Source organism: Pantherophis guttatus, chromosome 4 (genome assembly GCF_059756535.1).
Source record: "Pantherophis guttatus breed Tessera chromosome 4, ASM5975653v1, whole genome shotgun sequence".
NCBI lineage: Eukaryota > Metazoa > Chordata > Lepidosauria > Squamata > Colubridae > Pantherophis > Pantherophis guttatus.
Window position 1 is genome coordinate 83,325,296 of NC_142066.1, and position 25,769 is coordinate 83,351,064.

Here is a 25,769-nt window from a genome sequence, read left to right on the forward strand (position 1 = left end):
TATCGTCCTGTCTCCAACCTTCGCTTTGTTGCAAAGGTTGTTGAGAGTGTGGTTGCACGACAACTGCCTCAGTACCTGGATGAATCGAATTATCTAGATCCGTTCCAGTCAGGATTCAGGCCCGGGTACAGCACAGAGACAGCATTGGTCGCATTGGTTGATGATCTCTGGAGGGCTTGGGACAGGGGTTGCTCCTCTGTCCTGGTCCTACTAGACCTCTCAGCGGCTTTTGATACCATCGATCATGATATCATGCTGCACCGGTTGGAAGGGTTGGGGGTGGGGGGCACTGTTCTACAGTGGTTCTCCTCCTTTCTCTCTGACCGGTCGCAGTCTGTGTTGACAGGGGGGCAGAGGTCGACCCCGAGGCCCCTTATATGTGGGGTGCCACAAGGATCGGTCCTCTCGCCCCTTCTATTCAACATTTATGTGAAGCCGCTGGGTGAGATCATCCGTGGTTTTGGGGTGAAGTACCATCAGTACGCTGATGACACCCAGCTGTACATCTCCACCCCAGACCACCCCAATGATGCCCATGAGGTGATGTCCCGGTGCCTGGAACCAACTCAGAACCGGCTTTTATTCAATGCTATTCCTGGTACCGAAAAGTTCGGGCGATTGGAGAGGCATTTTGAATCTACGACATCTCAATCAACACATCTTATACCGTCGGTTCAAAATGCATTCACTCAAATCATTGCTAGGCTGCATCCGGCGGGGAGACCTGATGCAATCTGTGGATCTAAAGGAAGCGTACCTGCACGTTCCAATTCACCAGTTGCACAGAAAGTACCTCAGGTTTGCGTTTGGGGACCACCATTTTCAGTATCGGGCAATGCCGTTCGGCCTTTCGTCCGCCCCGAGGACTTTTACAAAACTGCTGGCAGCGGTGGCGGCGTCGCTCAGAGAGGTCCCTGTCCGTCTGGCATGCTACATCGATGACATTTTGATTCTGTCATCATCAACTGAACTGGCAATTCGAGACCGGGAGTTGGTAGTTCAGACTCTTCAGGACCACGGGTTCACTTTGAATTTCGTCAAAAGTCATCTGTCCCCCACGACTCGTATTCTGCACCTCGGAGCAACGATAGATTCGAGCCAGTGTGTGGTCTTTCTGTCCCCCGACAGACGAGTCAGCATTCAGCAACTCATGTCTCACATCCTACTAAACCGGACTGTAACCTTACTGATACTTTCCCAGCTTCTGGGAAAACTAATATCGTGCATAGACATTGTCCCTTGGGCACGTTTCCACCTTCGTCGCCTACAATGGTTCCTGCTTCCTTTCCAAAAACAAGGGCGAGCGGAATCTCTCTTCAAGGTGACAGTGCTGGCTCCAGTTCGGCTTTCCCTGCGGTGGTGGTTGTCTCCGGCTCTCAGCAGGGGTTCTCCCTTTCTGGAACTGAATCGGATGGTGTTAACCACGGATGCGAGTCTGCAGGGCTGGGGGGCCCACCTCAACTCCCAGTTAGCCCAGGGTGTCTGGTCGCCGACAGAAAAACTGCACAATATAAATTGGCTAGAGCTCAGAGTGGTCAGGTTCGCTCTTCTACACTTCAAACATCTTGTATATCGCCAAGACCTTCTGATATTAACGGACAATGTGGCCACAAAGGCCCATATCAGCAAACAGGGGGGGACCCGCTCTTGGACTCTAATGCAAGAGGCAGAGAGGCTTCTGTCGTGGGCGGAGCTCCATCTCTTATCGATAAGAGCCGAACACATTTCAGGGACTGTAAATCGGGAAGCAGATTGGCTTAGCAGAGACCAGATAGATCACTCCAAGTGGCGGCGGGACCCTGGCCTGTTCCAGGACCTGTCAAGGAGGTTCGGTCTGCCGGTAGTGGACTTGTTTGCGACAGCCCTCAACACTCAATTACCGAGATTCTTTTCCCGTTACCCGTCTCCAGCAGCGGAAGGTCTGGACGCTCTGTCAGGGCGTTGATTAATCCCATGTTTGGCTCTGGGAAAAATCACCCTGGTTTAGAGGATGGATCGAGGCTTATTCCATGTTGCAATATTCTGAAAAGAAACGCAAAGAAAAGTTCTCTAATAAAACTCATTTATTTGTTATAAAGAAAATAAAACACCTCACTAACTAAGAAAAGTAATTGCTACATTTTTGAAATAATTCTTGCCGGCTATTTCTCAGCCGGACCTTGCTGGAAAGAGAACAAAGGAAAAAGTGTGTGAAGCAAGTGAAGGAATGCGGACATGCGTAGTAAAATACTGATAAGGAACTTGGCAAACAACAGTAAGTCTATTAGTCTAAAAATAATGAAGCTCAGCTGGGAAATAAAATAACTCAGTGACATTCCCCTTCTTTGCCAGTTGAGCGAATATCAGTACATCATCAAATAAGGCACATCTTCTTACGCAGATACTCATGTTGAGCTGCTGGAAGTGGTTTGTTGAGCATATCAGCAATTTGATCATGTGTAGATACATATTGCATTTTAACAAAACCTTTTTTCACTAAATGTTTTATGTTTTGGTAACGAATGTCAATGTGTCTGGACCTAGAACCTGTGAAATGTGATTCAGAAATATAAACCAACGATTCATTGTCTTCCATCACGGTGATCGGTCGGATCAGGTGTGTCCGGATATCTGTGACTAAAGCATCAAACCAAGTTAGAGAATTACATACATCTGAAACACAAGCATATTCAGCTTCAGTAGATGAACAAGAAAAAAAATTCTGTTTACGTACTTGCCAATAAACAGGACATCCATTTAAGAACATCATATAACCTGAAGTACTTTTACATGATTTCTTATCACTTGCCCAATCAGAATCTGCATAACAACATAATTCTGCATAATCAGTATGTGTTGGTTTTAACAATAACTTCAAATGTTTGGTGTATTTTAGGTATCTCAATAATTTCTTAATACATGTCCAGTGAAACTGTTTTGCCTTACCTACGTGTCGAGATAAGAGATTAACACTAAATGAAATGTCGGGTCTGGTCCAACTACTAATATATAACAGTGACCCAATGACTGAACGATAAAGTGTTTGATCCTCGAACTCAGGACTTGCTTCTTGTGTCAAGTTGTGAAAATCTGTTTGCATGGGTGTCTTTGTTGTGTTAGCATCTTTCATGTTGCAATGATGCAAAATGTCACTGCGTTATTTTATTTACCAGCTGAGCTCATTATTTCTGGACTGTCAGACTCTCCATAGCTTTGCCAACTTCTTATCAGTAAGCTACGTGTTTCCATATCCACCCACATTCCTTCACTCGCTTCACACTCTTTCCTTTGTTCTCTTGCCAGAGGTCCGGCTCAGATAGCCGGCAAGAATTACTTTCAAAAATGTAACAATTAACTTTTCTTAGTTAGTGAGGTGTTTTATTTTCTTTATAACAAATAAATGAGTTTTATTAGAAACCTTCCTTCGAGTTTCTTTTCAGAATATTGCAACTTGGAATAAGCCTCGATTCATCTACTCTAAACCAGGGTAATTAGTCCCAGAGCCAAACATGGGATTAATAAATGCCCTGACATTCTGATAGCACGAGGATGGTCTGATTTATGGCTTTTTTCCTTGTTTTGTTATTTCTGATAAGAGCACATAGGCAATTAGTTTTTAGCTACTGAGGTACGCTAATTATATTGCTGAGATGCCGAAACAGAAGTAAAACAAATACAAAATGTATTTTGCTGAGAAGGTGGCAGAAAGGAGGTTTCCAGATTTCCAGCCCCTTACTACAGCCACACGCCTGGAACAAGAAAAAGCCGTGGGAACAGAAATGGAGACAGATAAGACAGAAGCTGTTTTTGAAGATGATGATTTACGACTGAGGTCAGTAACATTTTCTTCTGATCTTCCAAGCTCTGAAAAAGTCTTCCCAGAACCTTCGGAATTTGTAATGCTCGATGCAAGGCCAAAGCACACTGCTGAGCAAAATTCCTCCCACGCAGAGAGAGAAACAATTCATTATTCTCCTCGAAGCTCTAAGCTCACCCTGGATGAAGTGGCTATGAAAGCCTTTCGTGACCGTATAAAACTCTATGAACAGCAGCTATTCCAGCAAAAATGGCTATATCTATGCTTGAGCAAGATAAGGGAGATAACTTAAATTTTTCAAAAAGCGCCATATTGTCTTCTTGCTCAGAGCCAAAGACACTCCCCCTGGTGGATCCTGTGTCAGGCCAATTAAGGCAAAGAGCACTGCATACGTCACATGAAAGTCTCCCTGATCAAGTTACACATGTCTTACATAACCACTCCTACTCTAAAGAAAACAATGCCCCGTATGCAAAGCTGCACGAAGCTAAAGGTGCAGCACCATCTGCTGGCAAAAGTAATTTACTACAGGAAGCTGAAACGCCACAAGTGTCTCCACGGGCCCAAACTCAAACACCCCCTGGCGGTGTTGGTGTCCTTTTAGATGGAACACAGCAAAGGCAAATGACTGCATCTCCAGCAGGTCATGCCAATATAGCAGCTCAAGAACAAATGGCAACTGGAATACAGCAGATTCCAGTGCATAAGCCACAGCAGCTACAAATGCCTGCATATGTGCCCCAGCCACAAGTGCAAAGAGGGCCACCTCCTGGCCCACCTGCAATGGCACAACCAAGACCATTTTTAGGTCCACAACAGGCACAGCAAATACCACAGGCATTCCTGCCAGCACAGCCAGCATACCAAGTGCAGGCTCCTCACCAGGCATTTTCTGTCTCTCCACTAACTGGTGAGTCAAAACTAAAAATGTCAGGACACAATTACAAAGCCTGGGTCAGTGAGATTACACTATTGCTTCTTAGAGAAGGCATGCACTGTATGGTATTTAACCCACCTGCTCAACCATGGGACTTTGCAATAAGAGATTTAGAGATAAGGGCTCGCACAACATTATTGATGTCCATGGATACTGAACTGCAGGTCACTTTTCCACCAAATACAACGGCCCGACAAATTTGGGCTGAATTGGAAAATTGCTACAGGCCTATCTCAATTGAATCTTCATGTTCACTCATGTCTGAACTCCACGGTTCGAGATTGAAACCTGGTGAACAAATTGGAGGACATTTGACCAAACTGAAAGGTCTGAGAACAGAATTGAGAGAAAGAGGCCATAACATTGAAGATATTCAAATGATCAGCATCATTATTAACTCTTTGAATTATGAATGGAAAGATGCTGTTACAAAAATTAACCAAGTCCCAATTGCTCAACACACAGTGGACAATGTTTGTAGACTTTTAATTGAAGAAGAAGCATTCATGTTGGCCACGCCACACTTGAGAGGACCACCCGCATCAAGAGCTCCAGCTAGACGCCCCTTCTGAGGAAGGACCTACGCTCCAAGGACGCCAAGATGCTACACCTGCAATCGTGTGGGACATGCCACCCGGGATTGTCCCCAACGAGGTCCAGCTCCTGTCATGTACCAGCCCAGAGGAACAGATTCCAGAGGCAGAGGCAGAGGCGGAAGACAAGGTCGTCGTGGTCCCCGACGTGATCCACAAACTCCACTTGCCACATTAGCTTTAACCAATGATCCACAACCTCAACCAGAGTACGACAGACGACTCCTGTGGACTTTGGACAGTGGTGCAGCATTGCATGTTACCTACAGAAAGGAACTTTTCACAGAAATGCACGAGCCTGAACCAGAGCTACGTGAACATTATTCTTTTTCAAATCATCCTTGTCAGGTCAAAGGAAAAGGAACTGTTTATGTTGAAGAGCTCGATGCACTGATTCCTGAGGTTTATTACATACCAACAGCAACCAGTAATTTGCTTAGTCAGTGTCACTTGTCTAGAATGTTAAAGTTCCAGGTTCACCACCTTGAAAAAGCAAGTTACATAGTTAAAGATGGAGATATTGTTGCTGAAACCATATTAATTGGTGGTGTTTATTACTTAAAGCCAAAGCCTAAAACACAAACACAGGCAAGTATGCAAACTCCAAAAAGGGAGCGCACAGGCCCAGATAGAGATGCTCCAGAGAGAGATCCTGTTGCTATTCCTAAGGCTCCTAAAGCCAACAAAAATAGAATTGGTAAACAGGTTGCTCAGAGCAAGCCTGAGGTTCTGCATAAAAATGTTAATGTTGAGAATTCACTAACTGGTAAACCTTTGCATTCCAGATGTATCCACAAATGGCATAGAAGATTGGGGCATGCCAGTTTCCGTGTTCTTAGGAAGATGCCGGAGTTCGCAAAAGGTTTGGATCTAAAGGGGTGTAAGGTGTTTTTGGATTGTGCTGTATGCAAGAAGGCCAAATCCAAAGCAGCAGCCATTCCCAAACATGCTACACGCCTGTCAACACGCATTTTTGATTTGGTTCACATTGACATAGTTGGTCCATTCCCGCCATCATTTGGTGGTAGAAAATATTTTCTAACAATTGTTGATAATTACTCTAGATATGGATATGGATATCCTATGAAAGAAAAATCAGAGACTTTTCAGATCTTTAAAGACTTTGCAACCCTTGTTTCTACCCAACACCAAGTTCGAATCGCCAGAATCCAGAGTGATCGTGGTGCCGAATTCATGTCTCAGCGTTTCCAGGACTGGATGCGTAAGAATGGAATTCTTCATCAGACTTCGGCCCCTGACACATCGGCGCACAACGGAGAGGTACTGCAAACCATGATGTGTTGTCTCCTAGAAGACGCCAACCTTGATATGATATACTGGGGTGAAGCTTTCAAGTACGCAAATTACATTGTCAATCGTACTTGGAGCAGTGTAACAAATCAGACTCCTTTCTTCATGTTGTATGGCTACAAGCCCAATCTTAAAAACATCCATATTTTTGGTTCATATGCTATGGTGAACATTCCCTTAGCTCAAAGAAGAAAAGGAAGTCCAGCAGCAAAAAGACTGAGATTTATGGGTATTGATGATAACTCAAAATGGAGCAAATTTATTGACTCTAAACATGCAATTGTGATTTCCCAATCTGCTAATTTTGAAGAAGATATTGACTGGTCCAGGATTCATTCCAATGATCCTGGAGTTTATTTTCCCAGAGATGATACTGCTGATGCCACGCAGATTGATGATCAAGATTCCACTGATTCTTCTCAACCCGATGTTCCGTCTTCGCAAGCCGCGGATGCTGACGCTAGCGACGAAAGTGAGGACGAGGACGAAGCAGAAGAAGATTGGACAGTTGTTCCGAGACGTTCCAAAAGGGCCACAAAAGGAATCCCTCCACAACGATATTCTTGGCAACTGACAAAAGCACCCTTGCCTTTGATTTGCAATGTCATACTTCCACCTGATAATTTCACACAAATCAAGCAGCTCCCTGATTCAGAGCAAGACAAATGGTATGATGCAATGCAGGTTGAAATGGACAGTCTAAAGAAACTTAAAGTATTTACACCTGCAAAACCTCCAGCAAACAAAAAGGTCATTGGCACTCGATGGGTCTATAGAATCAAAAAGAAACCAAATGGTGAGTCACTGTACAAAGCCAGACTTGTAGCTCAGGGTTTCGCTCACCGTTATCCTGAGGACTACACAAATACTTACTCACCGACAGTCAGAACTGAGAGTGTAAAAATTGCTTTAGCAACTGCAACTATCCTTGGTTTAGAAGTTTTCCAGTTCGATGTTGACATGGCTTATCAGCATGCAGACCTAGATGAAGAGATCTACGTGAAAAGTCCTCCAGGATTCCGACAGCAAGAAGGGGATACCTGGTTCCTAAACAAAAGTCTCTATGGTCTGAAACAATCTGGTTTAATGTGGTACTTATGTCTTACTGACAAACTAAATTCAATGGGCTTTATTAAGTCCGAAACTGATGAGTGCGTGTTCACAAAAAGATCTAACAATGCATATGAGATAGTTCTTGTTTATGTTGATGATATTGTTTATATTGGTCCAAATAAGCAAATGAGTGAAATTTTTGCCAAAGCTTTGCAGAGATACTTCACATTGAAATCATTAGGTCACATTAGCACTTATTTAGGTGTTCAGATTGAAAAAACACAGAAGGGGTTTAGTCTTTCACAAGAAGATAAAATTGAACAAATTTTGCATCATTGCAACATGAAAGATGCTAACACGACAAAGACACCCATGCAAACCGATTTTCACAACTTGACACAAGAAGAAAGTCCTGAGTTTGAGGATCAAACACTTTATCGTTCAGTCATAGGGTCACTATTGTACATTAGTAGTTGGACCAGACCCGACATTGCACTTAGTGTTAATCTCTTATCTCGACACGTAGGTAAGGCAAAACAGTTTCATTGGACATGTATTAAGAAATTATTGAGATACCTAAAATACACCAAACATTTGAAGTTATTGTTAGAACCAACACATACTAATTATGCAGAATTATGTTGTTATGCAGATTCTGATTGGGCAAGTGATAAGAAATCACGTAAAAGTACTTCAGGTTATATGATGTTCTTAAATGGATGTCCTGTTTATTGGCAAGTACGTAAACAGAATTTTTTTTCTTGTTCATCTACTGAAGCTGAATATGCTTGTGTTTCAGATGTATGTAATTCTCTAACTTGGTTTGATGCTTTAGTCACAGATATCTGGACACACCCGATCCGACCGATCACCGTGATGGAAGACAATGAATCGGTGGTTTATATTTCTGAATCTCATTTTACAGGTTCTAGGTCCAGACACATTGACATTCGTTACCAAAACATAAAGCATTTAGTGAAAAAAGGTTTTGTCAAAATGCAATATGTATCTACACATGATCAAATTGCTGATATGCTCAACAAACCACTTCCAGCAGCTCAACACGAGTATCTGCGTGAGAAGATGTGCCTTATTTGATGATGTACTGATATTCGCTCAACTGGCAAAAGAAGGGGAATGTCACTGCGTTATTTTATTTACCAGCTGAGCTCATTATTTCTGGACTGTCAGACTCTCCGTAGCTTTGCCAACTTCTTATCAGTAAGCTACGTGTTTCCATATCCACCCACATTCCTTCACTTGCTTCACACTCTTTCCTTTGTTCTTTTGCCAGAGGTCCGGCTCAGATAGCCGGCAAGAATTACTTTCAAAAATATAACAATTAACTTTTCTTAGTTAGTGAGGTGTTTTATTTTCTTTATAACAAATAAATGAGTTTTATTAGAAACCTTCCTTCGCGTTTCTTTTCAGAATATTGCAACTTGGAATAAGCCTCGATTCATCTACTCTAAACCAGGGTAATTAGTCCCAGAGCCAAACATGGGATTAATAAATGCCCTGACACAAAATTTGTTCAATTTTATCTTCTTGTGAAAGACTAAACCCCTTCTGTGTTTTTTCAATCTGAATACCTAAATAAGTGCTAATGTGACCCAATGATTTCAATGTGAAGTATCTCTGCAAAGCTTTGGCAAAAATTTCACTCATTTGCTTATTTGGACCAATATAAACAATATCATCAACATAAACAAGAACTATCTCATATGCATTGTTAGATCTTTTTGTGAACACGCACTCATCAGTTTCGGACTTAATAAAGCCCATTGAATTTAGTTTGTCAGTAAGACATAAGTACCACATTAAACCAGATTGTTTCAGACCATAGAGACTTTTGTTTAGGAACCAGGTATCCCCTTCTTGCTGTCGGAATCCTGGAGGACTTTTCACGTAGATCTCTTCATCTAGGTCTGCATGCTGATAAGCCATGTCAACATCGAACTGGAAAACTTCTAAACCAAGGATAGTTGCAGTTGCTAAAGCAATTTTTACACTCTCAGTTCTGACTGTCAGTGAGTAAGTATTTGTGTAGTCCTCAGGATAACGGTGAGCGAAACCCTGAGCTACGAGTCTGGCCTTGTACAATGACTCACCATTTGGTTTCTTTTTGATTCTGTAGACCCATCGAGTGCCAATGACCTTTTTGTTTGCTGGAGGTTTTGCAGCAAACAAGTTTCTGCAAATCTTAAGTTTCTTTAGACTGTCCATTTCAACCTGCATTGCTTCATACCATTTGTCTTGCTCTGAATCAGGGAGCTGCTTGATTTGCATGAAATTATCAGGTGGAAGTGTAACATTGCAAATCAAAGGCAAGGGTGCTTTTGTCAGTTGCCAAGAATATCGTTGTGGAGGGATTCCTTTTGTGGCCCTCTTGGAACGTCTTGGAACAACTGTCCAGTCTTCTTCTGCTTCGTCCTCATCCTCACTTTCGTCGCTAGCGTCAGCATCTGCGGCTTGCGAAGACGGAACATCAGGTTGAGAAGAATCAGTGGAATCTTGATCATCAATCTGCGTGGCATCAGCAGTATCATCTCTGGGAAAATAAACTCTAGGATCATTGGAATGAATCCTGGACCAGTCAATATCTTCTTCAAAATTAGCAGATTGGGAAATCACAATTACATGTTTAGAGTCAATAAATCTGCTCCATTTTGAGTTATCATCAATACCCCTAAATCTCAGTCTTTTTGCTGCTGGACTTCCTTTTCTTCTTTGAGCTAAGGGAATGTTCACCATAGCATATGAACCAAAAATATGGATGTTTTTAAGATTGGGCTTGTAGCCATACAACATGAAGAAAGGAGTCTAATTTGTTACACTGCTCCAAGTACGGTTGACAATGTAATTTGCGTACTTGATAGCTTCACCCCAGTATATCTTACCAAGGTTGGCGTCTTCTAGGAGACAACGCATCATGGTTTGCAGGACCCCTTGTCTACGTTCTACGACTCCATTATGAGCCAGTGTGTAAGGGGCTGAAGTCTGATGAATAATTCCATTCTTATGCATCCAGTCCTGGAAACGCTGAGACATGAATTCGGCACCACGATCACTCTGGATTCTGGCGATGCGAACTTGGTGTTGGGTAGAAACAAGGGCTGCAAAGTCTTTAAAGATCTGAAAGGTCTCTGATTTTTCTTTCATAGGATATACATATCCATATCTAGAGTAATTATCAACAATTGTTAGAAAATATTTTCTATCACCAAATGATGGCGGGAAAGGACAAACTATGTCAATGTGAACCAAATCAAAAATGCATGTTGAAAGGCATGTAGCATGTTTGGGAATGGCTGCTGCTTTGGATTTGGCCTTCTTGCATACAGCACATTCCAAAAACACCTTACACCCCTTTAGATCCAAACCTTTTGCGAACTCCGGCATCTTCCTAAGAACACGGAAACTGGCATGCCCCAATCTTCTATGCCATTTATGGATACACCTGGAATGCAAAGGTTTACCTGTTAGTGAATTCTCAACATTAACATTTTTATGCGGAACCTCAGGCTTGCTCTGAGCAACCTGTTTACCAATTTTCTTTTTGTTGGCTTTAGGAGCCTTAGGGGTAGCAACAGGATCTCTCTCTGTAGCATCTCTCTCTGGGCCTGTGTGTTCCCTTTTTGGAGTTTGCATACTTGCCTGTGTTTGTGTTTTAGGCTTTGGCTTTAAGTAATAAACACCGCCAATTAATATGGTTCCAGCAACAATATCTCCATCTTTAACTATGTAACTTGCATTTTCAAGGTGGTGAACCTGGAATTTTAATGCTCTAGACAAGTGACTCTGACTAAGCAAGTTACTGGTTGCTGTTGGTATGTAATAAACATCAGGGATGAATGTATCGAGCTCTTCAACATAAACAGTTCCTTTTCCTTTGACCTGACAAGGATGATTTGAAAAAGAATAAAGTTCACGTAGTTCTGGTTCAGGTTTGTGCATTTCTGTGAAAAGTTCCTTTCTGTAGGTAACGTGCAATGCTGCACCACTGTCCAAAGTCCACAGGAGTCGTCTGTCATACTCTGGTTGAGGTTGTGGATCATTGGTTAAAGCCAATGTGGCGAGTGGAGTTTGTGGATCACACCGGGGACCATGACGACCTTGTCTTCCGCCTCTGCCTCTGGAATCTGTTCCTCTGGGCTGGTATGTGACAGGAGCTGGAACTCGTTCGGGACAATCCCGGGTGGCATGTCCCACACGATTGCAGGTGTAGCATCTTGGCATCCTTGGAGCGTAGGTCCTTCCTCGGAAGGGGCATCTAGCTGGAGCTTTTGATGCGGGTGGTCCTCTCAAATGTGGCGTGGCCAACATGAATGCCTCTTCTTCAATTAAAAGTCTACAGACATTGTCCACTGTGCGTTGAGCAATTGGGACTTGGTTAATTTTTGTAACAGCATCTTTCCATTCATAGTTCAAAGAGTTAATAATGATGCTGATCATTTGAATATCTTCAATGTTATGGCCTCTTTCTCTCAATTCTGTTCTCAGTCCTTTCAGTTTGGTCAAATGTCCTCCAATTTGTTCACCAGGTTTCAATCTTGAACTGTGGAGTTCATGAAGATTCAATTGAGATAGGCCTGTAGCAATTTTCCAATTCAGCCCAAATTTGTTGGGCTGTTGTATTTGGTGGAAAGGTGACCTGCAGTTCAGTATCCATGGACATCAATAATGTTGTGCGAGCCCTTATCTCTAAATCTCGTATTGCAAAATCCCATGGTTGTGCAGGAGGGTTAAATACCATACAGTGAGTGCCTTCTCTAAGAAGCAATAGTGTAATCTCACTGATCCAGGCTTTATAATTGTGTCCTGACATTTTTAGTTTTGACTCACCAGTTAGTGGAGAGACAGAAAATGCCTGGTAAGGAGCCTGCATTTGGTACGCTGGCTGTGCTGGCAGAAATGCCTGTGGTCTTTGCTGTGCCTGTTGTGGACCTAAACATGGTCTTGGTTGTGCCATTGGAGGTGGGCCAGAAGCTGGCCCTATTTGCCCTTGTGGCTGGGGCACATATGCAGGCATTTGTAGCTGCTGTGGATGATGCACTGGAATCTGCTGTATTCCAGTTGCCATTTGTGCTTGAGCTGCAATATTGGCATGACCTGCTGGAGATGCAGTCATTTGCCTTTGCTTCATTAAGTTTAATTGTGTTCCATCTAAAAAGACACCATCACCACCAGGGGGTGTTTGAGTTCGGGCCTGTGGAAACACTTGTGGCATTTCAGCTTCCTGTAGTAAATTACTTTCACCAGCAGATGGTGCTGCACCTTTAGCTTCGGGCAGCTTTGCAGTTACAAGGAATGATTGCGTGGCAGGTTTATATGTAACTTGATCAGGGAGACTTTCATGTGACGTATGCAGTGCCCTCTGTCTTAATTGGCCTGACACAAAATCCACCAGGGGGAGTGTCTTTGGCTCCGAGGAAGAAGACAATATGGCACTTTTTGAAAATCTTAAGTTATCTCCCTTATCTTGCTCAAGCATAGATATAGCCATTTTTGCCTGGGATAGGTCCTGTTCATAGAGTTTTATACGGTCACGATAGGCTTTCATAGCCAGCTCATCCAGGGTGAGCTTAGAGCTTCGAGGAGAATAATGAATTGTTTCTCTCTCTGCGTGGGAGGAATTTTGCTCGGCAGTTTGCTTTGGCCTTGCACCGAGCATTACAAATTCAGAAGGTTCTGGGGAGACAGTTTGAGAGCTGGCATAATTAGAAGGGGGACTTACTGACCTCAGTCGTAGTGCTTCGCCTTCAAAAACAGCTTCTGTCTTATCTCCCTCCACTTCTGTTCCCACGGCTTCTTCTTGTTCCAGGCGTGTGGCTGTAGTAAGGGGCTGGAAATCTGAAAAACTCCTTTCTGCCACCTTTTCAGCAAAATACATTTTGTATTTGTTTTTCTTCTGTTTCGGCATCTTAGCAAAGATAATTAGCGTACCTCAGTAGCTAAAAACTAATTGCCTATGCGCTCTTATCAGAAATAACAAAACAAGGAAAAAGCCATAAATCAACCATCCTCTGCTACCAGATGTCAGGGCGTTGATTAATCCCATGTTTGGCTCTGGGAAAAATCACCCTGGTTTAGAGGATGGATTGAGGCTTATTCCATATTGCAATATTCTGAAAAGAAACGCAAAGAAAAATTCTCTAATAAAACTCATTTATTTGTTATAAAGAAAATAAAACACCTCACTAACTAAGAAAAGTAATTGCTACATTTTTGAAATAATTCTTGCCGGCTATTTCTCAGCCGGACCTTGCTGGAAAGAGAACAAAGGAAAAAGTGTGTGAAGCAAGTGAAGGAATGCGGACATGCGTAGTAAAATACTGATAAGGAACTTGGCAAACAACAGTAAGTCTATTAGTCTAAAAATAATGAAGCTCAGCTGGGAAATAAAATAACTCAGTGACATTCCCCTTCTTTGCCAGTTGAGCGAATATCAGTACATCATCAAATAAGGCACATCTTCTTACGCAGATACTCATGTTGAGCTGCTGGAAGTGGTTTGTTGAGCATATCAGCAAACAACAGTAAGTCTATTAGTCCAAAAATAATGAAGCTCAGCTGGGAAATAAAATAATGCAGTGACATAACGCAGCTCTTCGGAGTCCATGGCCCCGGGGGCTCCTTTATGCCTTCCCCCCCCACCTATCATCTCCAAAGTAATTCGGAAGGTAATTCAAGAGCAGGCGAATCTTCTGCTGGTAGCGCCGTATCGGCCTCGCCGAGAGTGGTTCGCAGACCTCAAGAACCTATCCGTCGAACCGCCGTGGAGGCTTCCACCCGACAAGGTCGTCTTGACTCAAGGTGCTGTACGCCACCCGGAGCCAGAATGGCTCTGATTAGCCGTGTGGCATTTGAGCGCATAAAGCTGTTCAAAGACCATTTATCTGAAGATGTCATTTCCATTATTCAGGCCGCCAGGTGACCATCGACAGTTCGCATTTATGATGCTTCATGGACTGCCTTTACGAGATGGTGCGGTGCTCATCATGTTGACCCCACATCTGCGGCTGTTCCGGACATTCTGCGTTTCCTGTATGCGGGATTTTCTAAAGGACTAGCTCCTGCGACCTTTCGCCGTCAGGTGGCTGCTCTGGCCACTGTTTTGTCTGAGGATAATCAAGTTCCCTTGTCTCAGGATCCCTGAATTCGTTCCTTTCTCCAAGGGGTCACCAACCTGCGCCCCCCGCCGATTCATCGCTACCCTACATGGAACCTTACATTAGTATTGCAAGCTTTGACTGCACCACCGTTCGAACCTCTTGCTTCAATCAACCTGCGCTACTTGTCCTTGAAGGTGGCATTTTTGTTGGCAATTACTTCAGCTCACCGAGTATCCGAAATTGCAGCCTTGTCTATGAGAAGTGATCTCTGTATCTTCTATCCCGACCGGGTGGTCTTGCAACTGGACCCAGCATTTATTCCGAAAGTGAACACATGCTTTCATCGGGCCCAAGAAATTATCTTGCCAAATTTCTGCCCGGACCCTCGCCATCCTTCTGAGAGACGCTGGCATACCTTGGATGTGCATAGGGCGTTGAGACGATATCTCAAGAGGACTGCCTCTTTCCGCAGGACTGAGGCGTTATTGGTGTCCTTTCTCCCCTCTTCCTTGGGTCAGAAGGTATCTTCGGCAACTGTAGGCAGGTGGCTCAAAGCCTGTATCTCTAGAGCATATGAGTTGCGGGGGGCTCCTGTCCCGGGAGGTATCCTGCCCCTTTCTACCCGTAGTGCCGCAACATCGGTGGCTTGGGCTACCCAGGCATCTGTAGATGATATTTGCCAGGCGGCCACCTGGTCCTCTCTTTCTTCTTTTGTAAGTCACTATCATTTAGATAGGTTTGCCTCTGCAGATGCGGCCTTTGGTAGAAGAGTTTTACAGTCTGTAATCTCTCCCTAAGGCCAGGTTTCGGCTTAGTTCCCTCCCTCTTCTTGAACTTGGGTATGTCCCATGTTGAGGAGTGTCTGAGCAGCGAGGAGGAAAATGGACGTTGCTTACCTGAACGTCCCTTTTGTCCTCGCTGTGAAGACACTCCGTCCCTCCCTTATCTTCGCCAGTTCTGGCCTTGGTGGGGTTTTTTTCTTATTTCCCTCTGTAGCTGTTCTGTTCCTGTCCTGCAATCTGGTGGTTTTTTCTTCGTATCCGTCCTGATGTCCTTGGGCCAAGATGTCTTCGTGAAAAGACTGAGGAAGGAGCAGGAAGAAGGGCGGGTCCAGTTCCAGAGGGATATGATTGACACTCAGCCATGCAAATAGGAGTGAGCTGTACCCATGTTGAGGAGTGTCTTCGCAGCGAGGACAAAAGGGACGTTCAGGTAAGCAACGTCCATTCTAATCACTTTTGGAAATTGCTTATTAACTGCTTTTCAGCTATTAGGAACCTATGGATTGATAGATTTTACAGCACTGGATGAGTTTCCTTCAATCTTTAGTGAAATAAGTATTAACAACAAGTTTTAATTTTTTTGTATTATTATTTTTTATTATGCATTTTTTTTTTGTTATATATAAATTTTCCATATTCACAATAGCAGTGTACTGTCTGGGTACAATATCTTTTACATACACATAATAAATCTTGTACCCACAATAATTATGACTGTTATTCTCTATTCGCCATGGTCTTCACTTATCCTTATTAAACATTTTCCATTGTTTAATTAAATGCTCTGTTCATTTTTCTCTATAATCAATTTATACTATCATACATTATAAACTTCATGTAAATATCACATTTATAACCATTATCCTCCAAGTCATGGTGTTTACTTATCCTAATTATTCAATATTTATTATTTAACAACAATTATTTCATCTTTGTTTACATATCCTTGATTCTAAATTTCTAACTTCTGCTTCTATTTTCTAACCATTAATAAAATAGTTCCCAAGTTAAAGAGTAATATTTTCCCCATTTCTAGTTTCTACCTCTATACTAATTTTTAATAGAACAACTCCTATATTAGACTGTATTCTACATCTATCCCTCATCTCTCATTCACTTTCATATCTCATCTCTTATTGACTTATTGGCACATCTCCTCCCTTGGGGTCTGATATCTTCTTATATCATTCATATTTAATTTAAGCATTTCATCTGTCTCTATCATTTCTTCACTCTGTTGAGTCTTCAGTAGACCTTTTAATGATCCTTTCCTCACTTCAGGGGTGTCTTTCCATGTATCCTCTTCTGTTTTTTGATCTCTTAAAGTGTAATTTACCTTAAGGAGAAATGCAGGGCAAAACAGAAGAGTTTATTACTTTAAAAGACAAAATGATTACACTGGGATTAACAGTGTAAATATAAGAAAAAGGGAGGAGAGAGTTCAGTAATTTAAAGCACAAAAGAAAAGAAAGGGAAAGAAAAAGAAAAAAAATACAAAAATGGAAAGGGAGAATTTAACATATGTATGTATGATGAATGTAATAATTGGGATAGTCTTAAGTAATTAGGGGAATGGTAATAATTGAAATACTTTTAATTATATATTTGGAATTGAACTAAAAAAGAAAAGAAAGTGGAAATGATATGGGACAATGAACTAAGTAGAAAAAAATCATACTTATTTGGTTTCTATAAATTGTACCATTGGGAATAGAGAGAATTTAAGGAAATGATTGGGAATTGCATTATTTGAATTAAGATTTTTACTTAATTGATTTTCTATTGAATACTCTTAATTAATTAGGGAAACTATAACAAAAACCTGAAATAATTGTATTATTTGGAATATTAGATAAATAAATTGGAGATGATATTATGTTGTGTGAATGCAAATTTAGGGGTTCAAATTTTAGGGAAGAAAAAGAAAAATTGAATTATATTAGGAATAGAAGTTAAGAGGAAGGGCAAAAATGTATGGAAGTTTAAAAATTGCAATAAGATTTAGAAATATGAATAAGTTTAACATAAGACTGTAATAGTTGTCATATTGGGGGTAAGATTTAGATTTAATTGGTTTTTATTAATATGTTGAATGATGTAGAAATGAGAAATAATTGTATTATTTGGTACATTTGATAAATAATTGGAGTGGTATTATGTTGTGTCAATGCAAATTAAGGGGATCAAATTTTAGGGAGGAAAAAGAAAAAATTGAATTAAGTTAAGATGAAGGGTAACATTAGATTTTTTAAAATTAGAGAGAAATAAATGTTATGCTAAAAATTGAATGTACATAATTGTGTTAAAGATGAACAAAAATTTGTACAAATTTATGACCGGGTCAATGTTCTGTTCAGAAAAGATGTATTGTATGTTTGTCTGTCTGTTTAAAAAAAAAAATTGTAATTTACCTTTTCTATTTCATCAGCTTTTACTATCTCTTCTTTTTCTTTATATATCCTTTGTCATTTTTCCTCCCCTGTCCTTTCCTTTGTTCTTTCTATTTTCTCCTCTACTTCCTGGTTTCATATTCATTATTCAGTGTCATTTGCTCATAATTTTCTGGTTTCACAACTACATCATGTATTAATTCCTTTATCTCCTTTTGATTCCTTGTCATCATTTCCTGTGTACCTTGGAGCAACAATAATATTACTTTTAATAATACATTTATTTCCCCCTGTTGTACCATTTTGTCTTATTTTAATGAATTAAAAAGTTACTCCGTAATCTATCCAGATCCCAATATCCCAATTATTCATCACACCAAGAAAGCCAATATTAGAGCAGTTCACAAAATCACTCCCTTAAATAGTTCATTAGCAACCTTCACCCTAACTCTTCCCACTTTCCAAAGGGGGTGTTTTTTAGGGGAAAATGTGAATTTTGTGATAAGAAAAATGAAAATAAATAAAATTCTACAACATTATTTGATGGAAATAGAAATTACATTTGTTAGAAGTAAAAGGAAGGAATAAAAATTGGATGTATTTGATCAAGGATAAAATAAATATATTATTATCTCTGGTAACTCTCAATAATGTTTTGTTGACATAGATTAAAAGAATGAGACTTTATGGATTTGTTTATACATAAATGATGGGATCTGAGAAGAAGAGAACTTTTGTTGTATTTTAAGATAAGGTGATATGTATATAGTTTTTAAAATAAAATATTTTTTTATACATATGGAAATCACTTTTTATATATTTCTTTTCTTTTTCTTAACCACATTACATTCTTGTTTTTCTTTCTATTTTTCTTTCTTTTCTGCACATTCTATATTTTTTCTTTCATTATATTTTAGTTTTTATTGTTATAATTATAATACTTAATAAAATTATAGAAAAAAGAAGGCAGCAAGTATCTGAATTAGAGAAACAGGTTTACACAACAGAAACTCTGCTGTTCATATGCTTATGTGAACTACTGTGCCACAAGAAAAAAAGGGAGAAGCTTGCATTGTTATATCACAACCACATTTCTTCATTTTGCCTCACTGTGGTTAGGAACAGATGCCTATGCTTACAATTTAAAAGTCTTTCCTTTTGCAGTTCATCTTAATCAAAGTACGCCAAAGTACATTTAGACTAAACGGACAAATTACCATTTTTAATACCAAATTTCATAGGATGTAATCCTTGTCCAAGTGAGGCAAGCAACTACTTTTCATGGCTCCTTTTAACAAATCTGCCCACTACTGTATCATGAAGGTTGGAAGCTTTAGAAAAAGAAATCATTTTTTTTTTATCAAACTCAATAAATTAGGACAAAATGGCATGTAAACATATACAGGGAGATGATCTGAATCTGAACCATTTTTTTTTCACAAGATAAAAGTATTCATATCTGAACTAATTTTGTGAATGTCAGTTACTATCTGATTAAGTGGGCAGCCAATAGCACAATGCCTTTGCCATCTTACAAGATCCAAATCAAGATCAAATTAACTACATATAAAGAATAGTCTCTGTTTTTGAAAATTCATTAGAAATATTTCATCTTCTGATAAATCTTAGTGGCCGTAGAAGAAATGAGATTCAGTTTGTTTGCTGCTATAAATGTAAAACGTGTTTTGCTTAAAGCAACCAGAGGGAAAAAAATTTCTATAGCCATTTATAGAGCAATGGGGGTATAGTGGTTAGAATGCAATATTGCAGGCCAATTCTGCCCACTGCCAGGAGTTCAATCCTGACCAGCTCAAAGTTTACTCAGTCTTCCATCTTTTCTAAGGTTGGTAAAATGAAGACACAGATTGTTCATTTTCATTTTTTCATTTTATTTAATTTGTATACCGCCCTACTCCCGAAGGACTCAGGGTGGTGAACAGGCACAGAATAAAACACGTAAAATATAAAAATTAAGAACAGAAATAAAATCGAATTAAATCAATTTAGCCCAAGACAAATTTAAAATAAATTTGATTGTTGGGGGCAATATGCTAACACTGTAAACCACTTAGAGAAGACTGTAAAGCAATATGAAGCAATATGTAGTGCTATTGTTATTGCTATAAAAAATAAGCAAGCTATCTATATTTGAGAGAAATATTTAACTCTCCTAGGTGTTATTTTTAGAAAAATACATATTGCTTGATTTATGATATGTTCCAACTTTCTTCACTGATTACCATTTCCATAATTATATAATATTCTGATGCACATTGTCGAGACACCCCACGCTCGACACACCTGGGATAAGAGCAAAGCAAACAGCTCACCATGCAAAACCGGAAACGCTATGGAAGGATCGTGGGCTGCAATGGGGGGAAGCGCACATTCATGGTGATGGGGTTGATAGAGGCTCGGTAGGTGGACGGTCACCCTGTGGACGGGATAGGGGCGTTCAGTTGCTTGCTGCCACCTGTTGGCGCATCTGGGTGACATGGCAGCTTGCGCGATTGCGGGGCTGGAAACCCAGAAGCGTAGCCGATTGGAGGACTGAGTGGCGCGGTTATTTAAATGGCATTGAGTTGCAGTGGATCCCAACGCCGACTTTGTGTTATCGCATATTGAACTCAGCGTTGTCTGCGGCAGACCCGGAGAACAAATAAACCTGTTTCCTGATCAAGGCTTTATTCGGCTGCAGCGTGGTTTGTTATAGTGCCCAGGTTGTTGAGCGGTCTGAGAGAAAGTCGGCAATTGTTAAGGATATTGTTGTTGTGTTACCAGCCAGCAGAGTGTAGAGTACAGAGAAACATTGCTGAGAGCAATGAATAAGAGATGGGCAAACTGGTTTATCAAAAGTTTACTTTATAGTGAAAAAACAATCTCATAGTCTTTAAATCAATCCAAGTCTTTGCCAGTTAAATCAGTCCAGTGATACAAAAACTCTTCTTACCACACAAACAGTAGTTGGTTAGAATAACAAATTCACTCTGGTTCACAAACCACGATGGTAGCAGATCCATCCAACAATGATAGCACAATGATAGCAACTCCACACACTATGGTAGCTTATCATCAATTGAATAAGTTACAGTACCTTTCTTAAATACATTTACAACCAGTGATTAATTAATTACAGCATGACTCAGCATTACAATGAATCAGCAGTAAAACTTTAAAGTCACACAATACATATTCATATTAAAGTCACAGAACACATATATTGCCTGGATACCTTGTTAGGCTCAAACCATATCCTAACAGCGTTTTTGGCGTTTTTGCCATATTGAGCACCCACGAACCGGAGAGGATGGCAGAGGGTGCAACAACCACGTTGACGGACCCTGGAGAGGTGGAGGAGGACACCACGATCCTGGAGACACTTGAAGCGCAGAGCACCAGTGAGCCTCCGGTGGTTCGGCCAAAGGAAACGAAGCCTCAGTGAGTGGAGAGCACCGGTGGGGACCAGGACCCTGCTGTGCCAAGTGGGACGAAGAGTTCATCAGGTGACTGGTGGCATAGCTCTGCTCTTACTGTTCCTGGTACTCATAAAACCCAACCCCTTATCAAGGCGAAGCCACCTTCCAGGGCTGGAGGGAAAGGAAGTGGATAGAAGATGACGACGGCGAGTGGAGCTACTCCACTGGCCTTGGAGCCTCCACTTTGGACATATTGAGAGAAAAGTTTGGGGAAGCCAGCTTTCAGGATGCAGCATCATGGCAACCCTGGATTGCAGGAGGGGAAGCAGCTAACTCATGGCAGGGGGGAGGGAGTGGCCCTGAAACCCATTTCCATTTGGCAAGTCCTAAATTACAGGTGGACAAAGGAAGTAACAGGGTTAGGACCATAGAGCAGCAGTTCCCAGGTCCTCGAATCTCCTCCTTAGGTGAGGCTTCCCGTGAGACAGACCAGGATGCACACCGGAAGATAGGGGGTCGGGAGGCGGGCCACATAGGCCCATGGAGTCAAGCCAACCAGCGCAGGATGGAGGAGAGGGATGAGCAGGGCACCCGAGGAGCTGGTAATCTGCCTATGTGGCCACCTGGGGTGTGGCCACAACAACCACAACAACTGTGGGGGCCTCCCCCGATACAAGCCTCCTTTGATGGTAGTGCTGACAGGGTATCCATTTTCCTAAGCCAGATACTTAGTCATATGGACTTGTATGGTCGTATGTATCCTTCACAGTGGGCTATGGTCATTGCCATCACTGTGGTCCTACAAGGGGAGGCAGCTAATTGGGTTGCAGATCTCCATAGCGAGCACGCGAAGAAGTTAGCCGATGTTGGCTTGTTTTTGGAGTCTTTAAGGAGATGCTTTGAAGATAGTGCAAGTATCCAGATAACTGAAGGAGAGCTACTGGCCTTGAAACAGAGGGGATGTCCGGCCAAAGATTACGTAAAAGAGTTTCGCACTTTAGCTGGGAGACTCTGCTCCTGGCCTGAACTGTTACTGGTACACCACTTTCGGTCTGGACTGGATAGAGAAGTGAGGCAGGCATGCACGTATCGTGGCTTACCACCAAGGTTGTCAGAATGGTTTAAGGCGGCGGTGGAACTAGAAGTGGGATTAAGGGAATTCCGGCCACATGTGAATCAGCCACAACGCTTTGCAGCGGCAAAACCAGTGGCCCCAAGGGATCCTGGAACAAGCGGCCTTCCACCTGTCAGACCCGCAATGGTTGGAGGAAGAGGAACCTTTCGTTGCTTCCGCTGCAATCAGCTAGGACATCGAGCTGCCGAGTATCCTATACCCCCCTTGCACGGGCTCCAACAACCGGGGGCAAGATCTGAGAGAGGGTTCATTCTATGTCGGAGTGGCCAAAGATACCTACACCGACGCCATCTAGTTGTTCCCGTTCCATGCTGCCAGGTGTTAAGAGTCCTTTGGGAGGAGAAGGGATGCCAGTGCTATTGGATAACAGTGAGGAGAGTGCACCAGAGGACCCCAAGGTAAGCGATCCAATGCACCCATTTGTGATACCGGTGACCCTACAGAATGTGCGCACCTCTGTAAGGGCTCATCAGGGAGCCCTGATAGATTCTGGGTATACCCATTGTCTCATTCGTAGAACAGTGGTAGACAACTTGGGCTTCCACCTGCTGAAACTGAAATCCCCTATACGGTTCGAACAGATGGATGGGTCTCTTCTCGGGGGGACACCAGCCACGTAAGTCACTGAGTACGTCCACCTGGAGATTGGGGAACACAGGGAACAGATTCGCTTTGTAGTGGTAGACCAAATGGTCGAACCAATTATACTGGGGTTAGCATGGTTGGATAAGTGGTGCCCCACCATATGGTGGGAAGGTGGGTCCAGACCCGGTCCCTGAGTCCCAACCACAGACCCAGCAGTGTGGTAGAAACATAAGGATAGTTTAGGTTATCAGGACGTATATAGGGCTCTGGCAGCTGTCTTTGACGAGGATGAGTGTGAGATATTACCCCCGCATAGAGGCACTATAGAATTAATCCCTGGGGCTAAGATGCCGAAACCACGCATGTATGCGATGACTAAAAATGAGTTAGATGAGCTACGTCAATACATAGATAAGAACTTGGCCAGGGGCTTCATCCAACCCAGTTGGGCGCATATGGCCACACCAGTACTGTTTCGAGAAAAGAAGGATGGGGGCTTATGCTTATGTGTCGATTTTAGAGGTTTGAATGCTGTTTGTGTTGAGCACCTCTACCACCTGCCTTTGATGAAAGACCTTCTAACCATCTTGTCAACAGGAAAGGTGTTCATTAAACTCGACCTGTGAGAGGCTTACTACAGGGTATGGATACGCCCAGGAGATGAATGGAAGACCACCTTCAATTGTCCCTTAGGTAGCTTCAAATTCCAAGTGATGCCGTTCGGGTTACAGGGTGCCCTGGCTGTGTTCATGCAGGTCATCAATGAAGTCCTGCATGAATACCTATACCGAGGTGTCCTCGTCTATCTGGACGATATCCTCATATATTCTAAAAACATGGAGGAGCATGTACAATTAGTGAGATAGGTATTGACCAAACTACTACATGCAAAACTATTTGTAAAGTTGTCAAAGTGCGAGTTTCATCGCACAAAATTGGATTATCTTGGGTATTGCATTTCAGGAGACGGGGTGGAAATCGACCCGAAAAAAGTATTAGCAGTATTGGAGTGGCAGGTGCCCAGGACTAGGAGACAGTTGCAAAGTTTCCTTGGCTTTGTCAATTTTTACCAGCAGTTTATTCCATCCTTTGTCCGGTTGGCCCTACCATTGACTGATCTGTTGAAAACTAAACATACCGTAGGCAACAAAGTAAGACCAGGACAGCTGTTACCATGGACACCTGAATGCCAACACTCATTCGAGCAGTTAAAGGAGCTGTTCTCCCAGGAACACATACTTAAACACCCAGATCCCACATTGCAGTTTATCGTGCAGGGAGATGCTAGCGATGTAGCTGTAGGAGCTGTATTGTTACAGAGGACTAAGGAGGGAAAATTGTGTCCTTGTGCGTATACATCATGCAAGTTGACACCTACAGAACGGGGTTGGGCTATCTGGGAGAAAAAGGCATTCACAGTCAGGTGGGCGTTGCTTACCTGGCGGCATTTGTTAGAATGTGTTAGTATTAAATTTGAGGTTTGGACAGACCATAAAAACCTAGAGGCCCTCCAGACTCCTTGGAAATTGTCGCCGAAGCAGGTACACTTGGCACAATACTTCCAGCGTTTCAATTTCAATCTGAAGTATGTTCCCGCTGGGAAGAATTTCCTGGCTGATGTCGCAAATGCCTCAATTTAATAGTAAAAGAGAAGATGTAGTACAGGCTGTAATACCAAAACCCCAACACGCAGGTCGGACGCACAATAAAGTAACGATCCCTACGTGGAGGGAGGAGTTACGACAAGGATTGGGAGGTGATCCATGGATAGCAGAGCATAAAACATTGGTGACACATTGGGACGGTTTAGCTTGGATGGGGACAAAGCTGTATATACTTCAGTCTTTACGGATGACAGTGTTAAACAAATGTCACAATACGAAGGTGGCAGGTCATTTCGGGTTCCTCAAGACCTTACATCTCACCAGGCGACAGTTTTGGTGGCCTCGCACGCACAAAGATGTTGAGCAATACGTGAAAAGTTGTAAAATGTGTGCAACAACAAAGGCAAGACCCAGCAAACCGCTTGGTTTGTTACAATCAGTTGCAAACCCCAGTAGACCATGGGACGAGATAGGGATGGATTTTATCGTCGACCTGCCCGAGAGTAAGGGTCGCACAGTTATATGGACCATAGTTGACCTCTTTTCTAAGCAGGCTCATTTCATCCCTTGTCGGGGCTTGCCTTCAGCAAGGAAGTTAGCACGCTTGTTCGTACATCATGTATATCGGTTGCATGGTGCTCCTCGTCGGATCATATCAGATAGGGGCATACAATTTACAGCACACTTCTGGCGCGAATTCATCGTCATGATAGGGTCATTCCAGGGGTTGAGTTCAGCTTATCACCCGAGCACCAATAGGGCACAGAGAGGGCCAACGCTATGGTGGAAAGATATTTATGTTGTTATATTTCTTATCAGCAGTCCGACTGGTCGGACTTCATACCGTTTGCTGAAGTAGCATATAACAATGCGGTACACCGTAGCATTCGTGTTAAGCCATTTCAGGTAGTCTATGGTCGAGAGTTCACTGCAATCCCTGAACTCGAAATAGAAGAGCAAGAACAGGTGTCTCCAAGGGAATGGGGGATACGGATTGGACACCTGTGGCCGAAAGTCAAGGAAGCATTACAGAAAGCGTCAAAGGAGTATAA

The 25,769-nt window shown here is 42.2% G+C and overlaps 1 protein-coding gene across 9 annotated transcripts in view; it reads right to left on the minus strand.

The window, feature by feature from the left end:
* The window catches only part of BMPER (BMP binding endothelial regulator), a 499,083-nt gene that overhangs the window by 131,402 nt on the left and 341,912 nt on the right, over positions 1-25,769 (minus strand). The window contains exons 14-15 of one of the 9 annotated variants that reach the window (XR_009620982.2): positions 17,999-18,221; positions 16,199-16,923 (exon numbers count right to left, since the gene is read on the minus strand). The exons of 6 other annotated variants lie outside the window; for them this stretch is intronic. Coding sequence is in view for 1 of the 3 variants with exons in the window: in XM_034409107.3 (XP_034264998.1) it covers positions 16,920-16,923 (4 nt within the window). In the remaining 2 variants the exon portion in view is untranslated. Of the gene's footprint in view, positions 1-757; positions 2,023-16,198; positions 16,924-17,998; positions 18,222-25,769 lie in introns of those variants that run through there. 2 more of the 9 variants (XR_015734230.1, XM_034409107.3) reach the window with 2 other exon arrangements.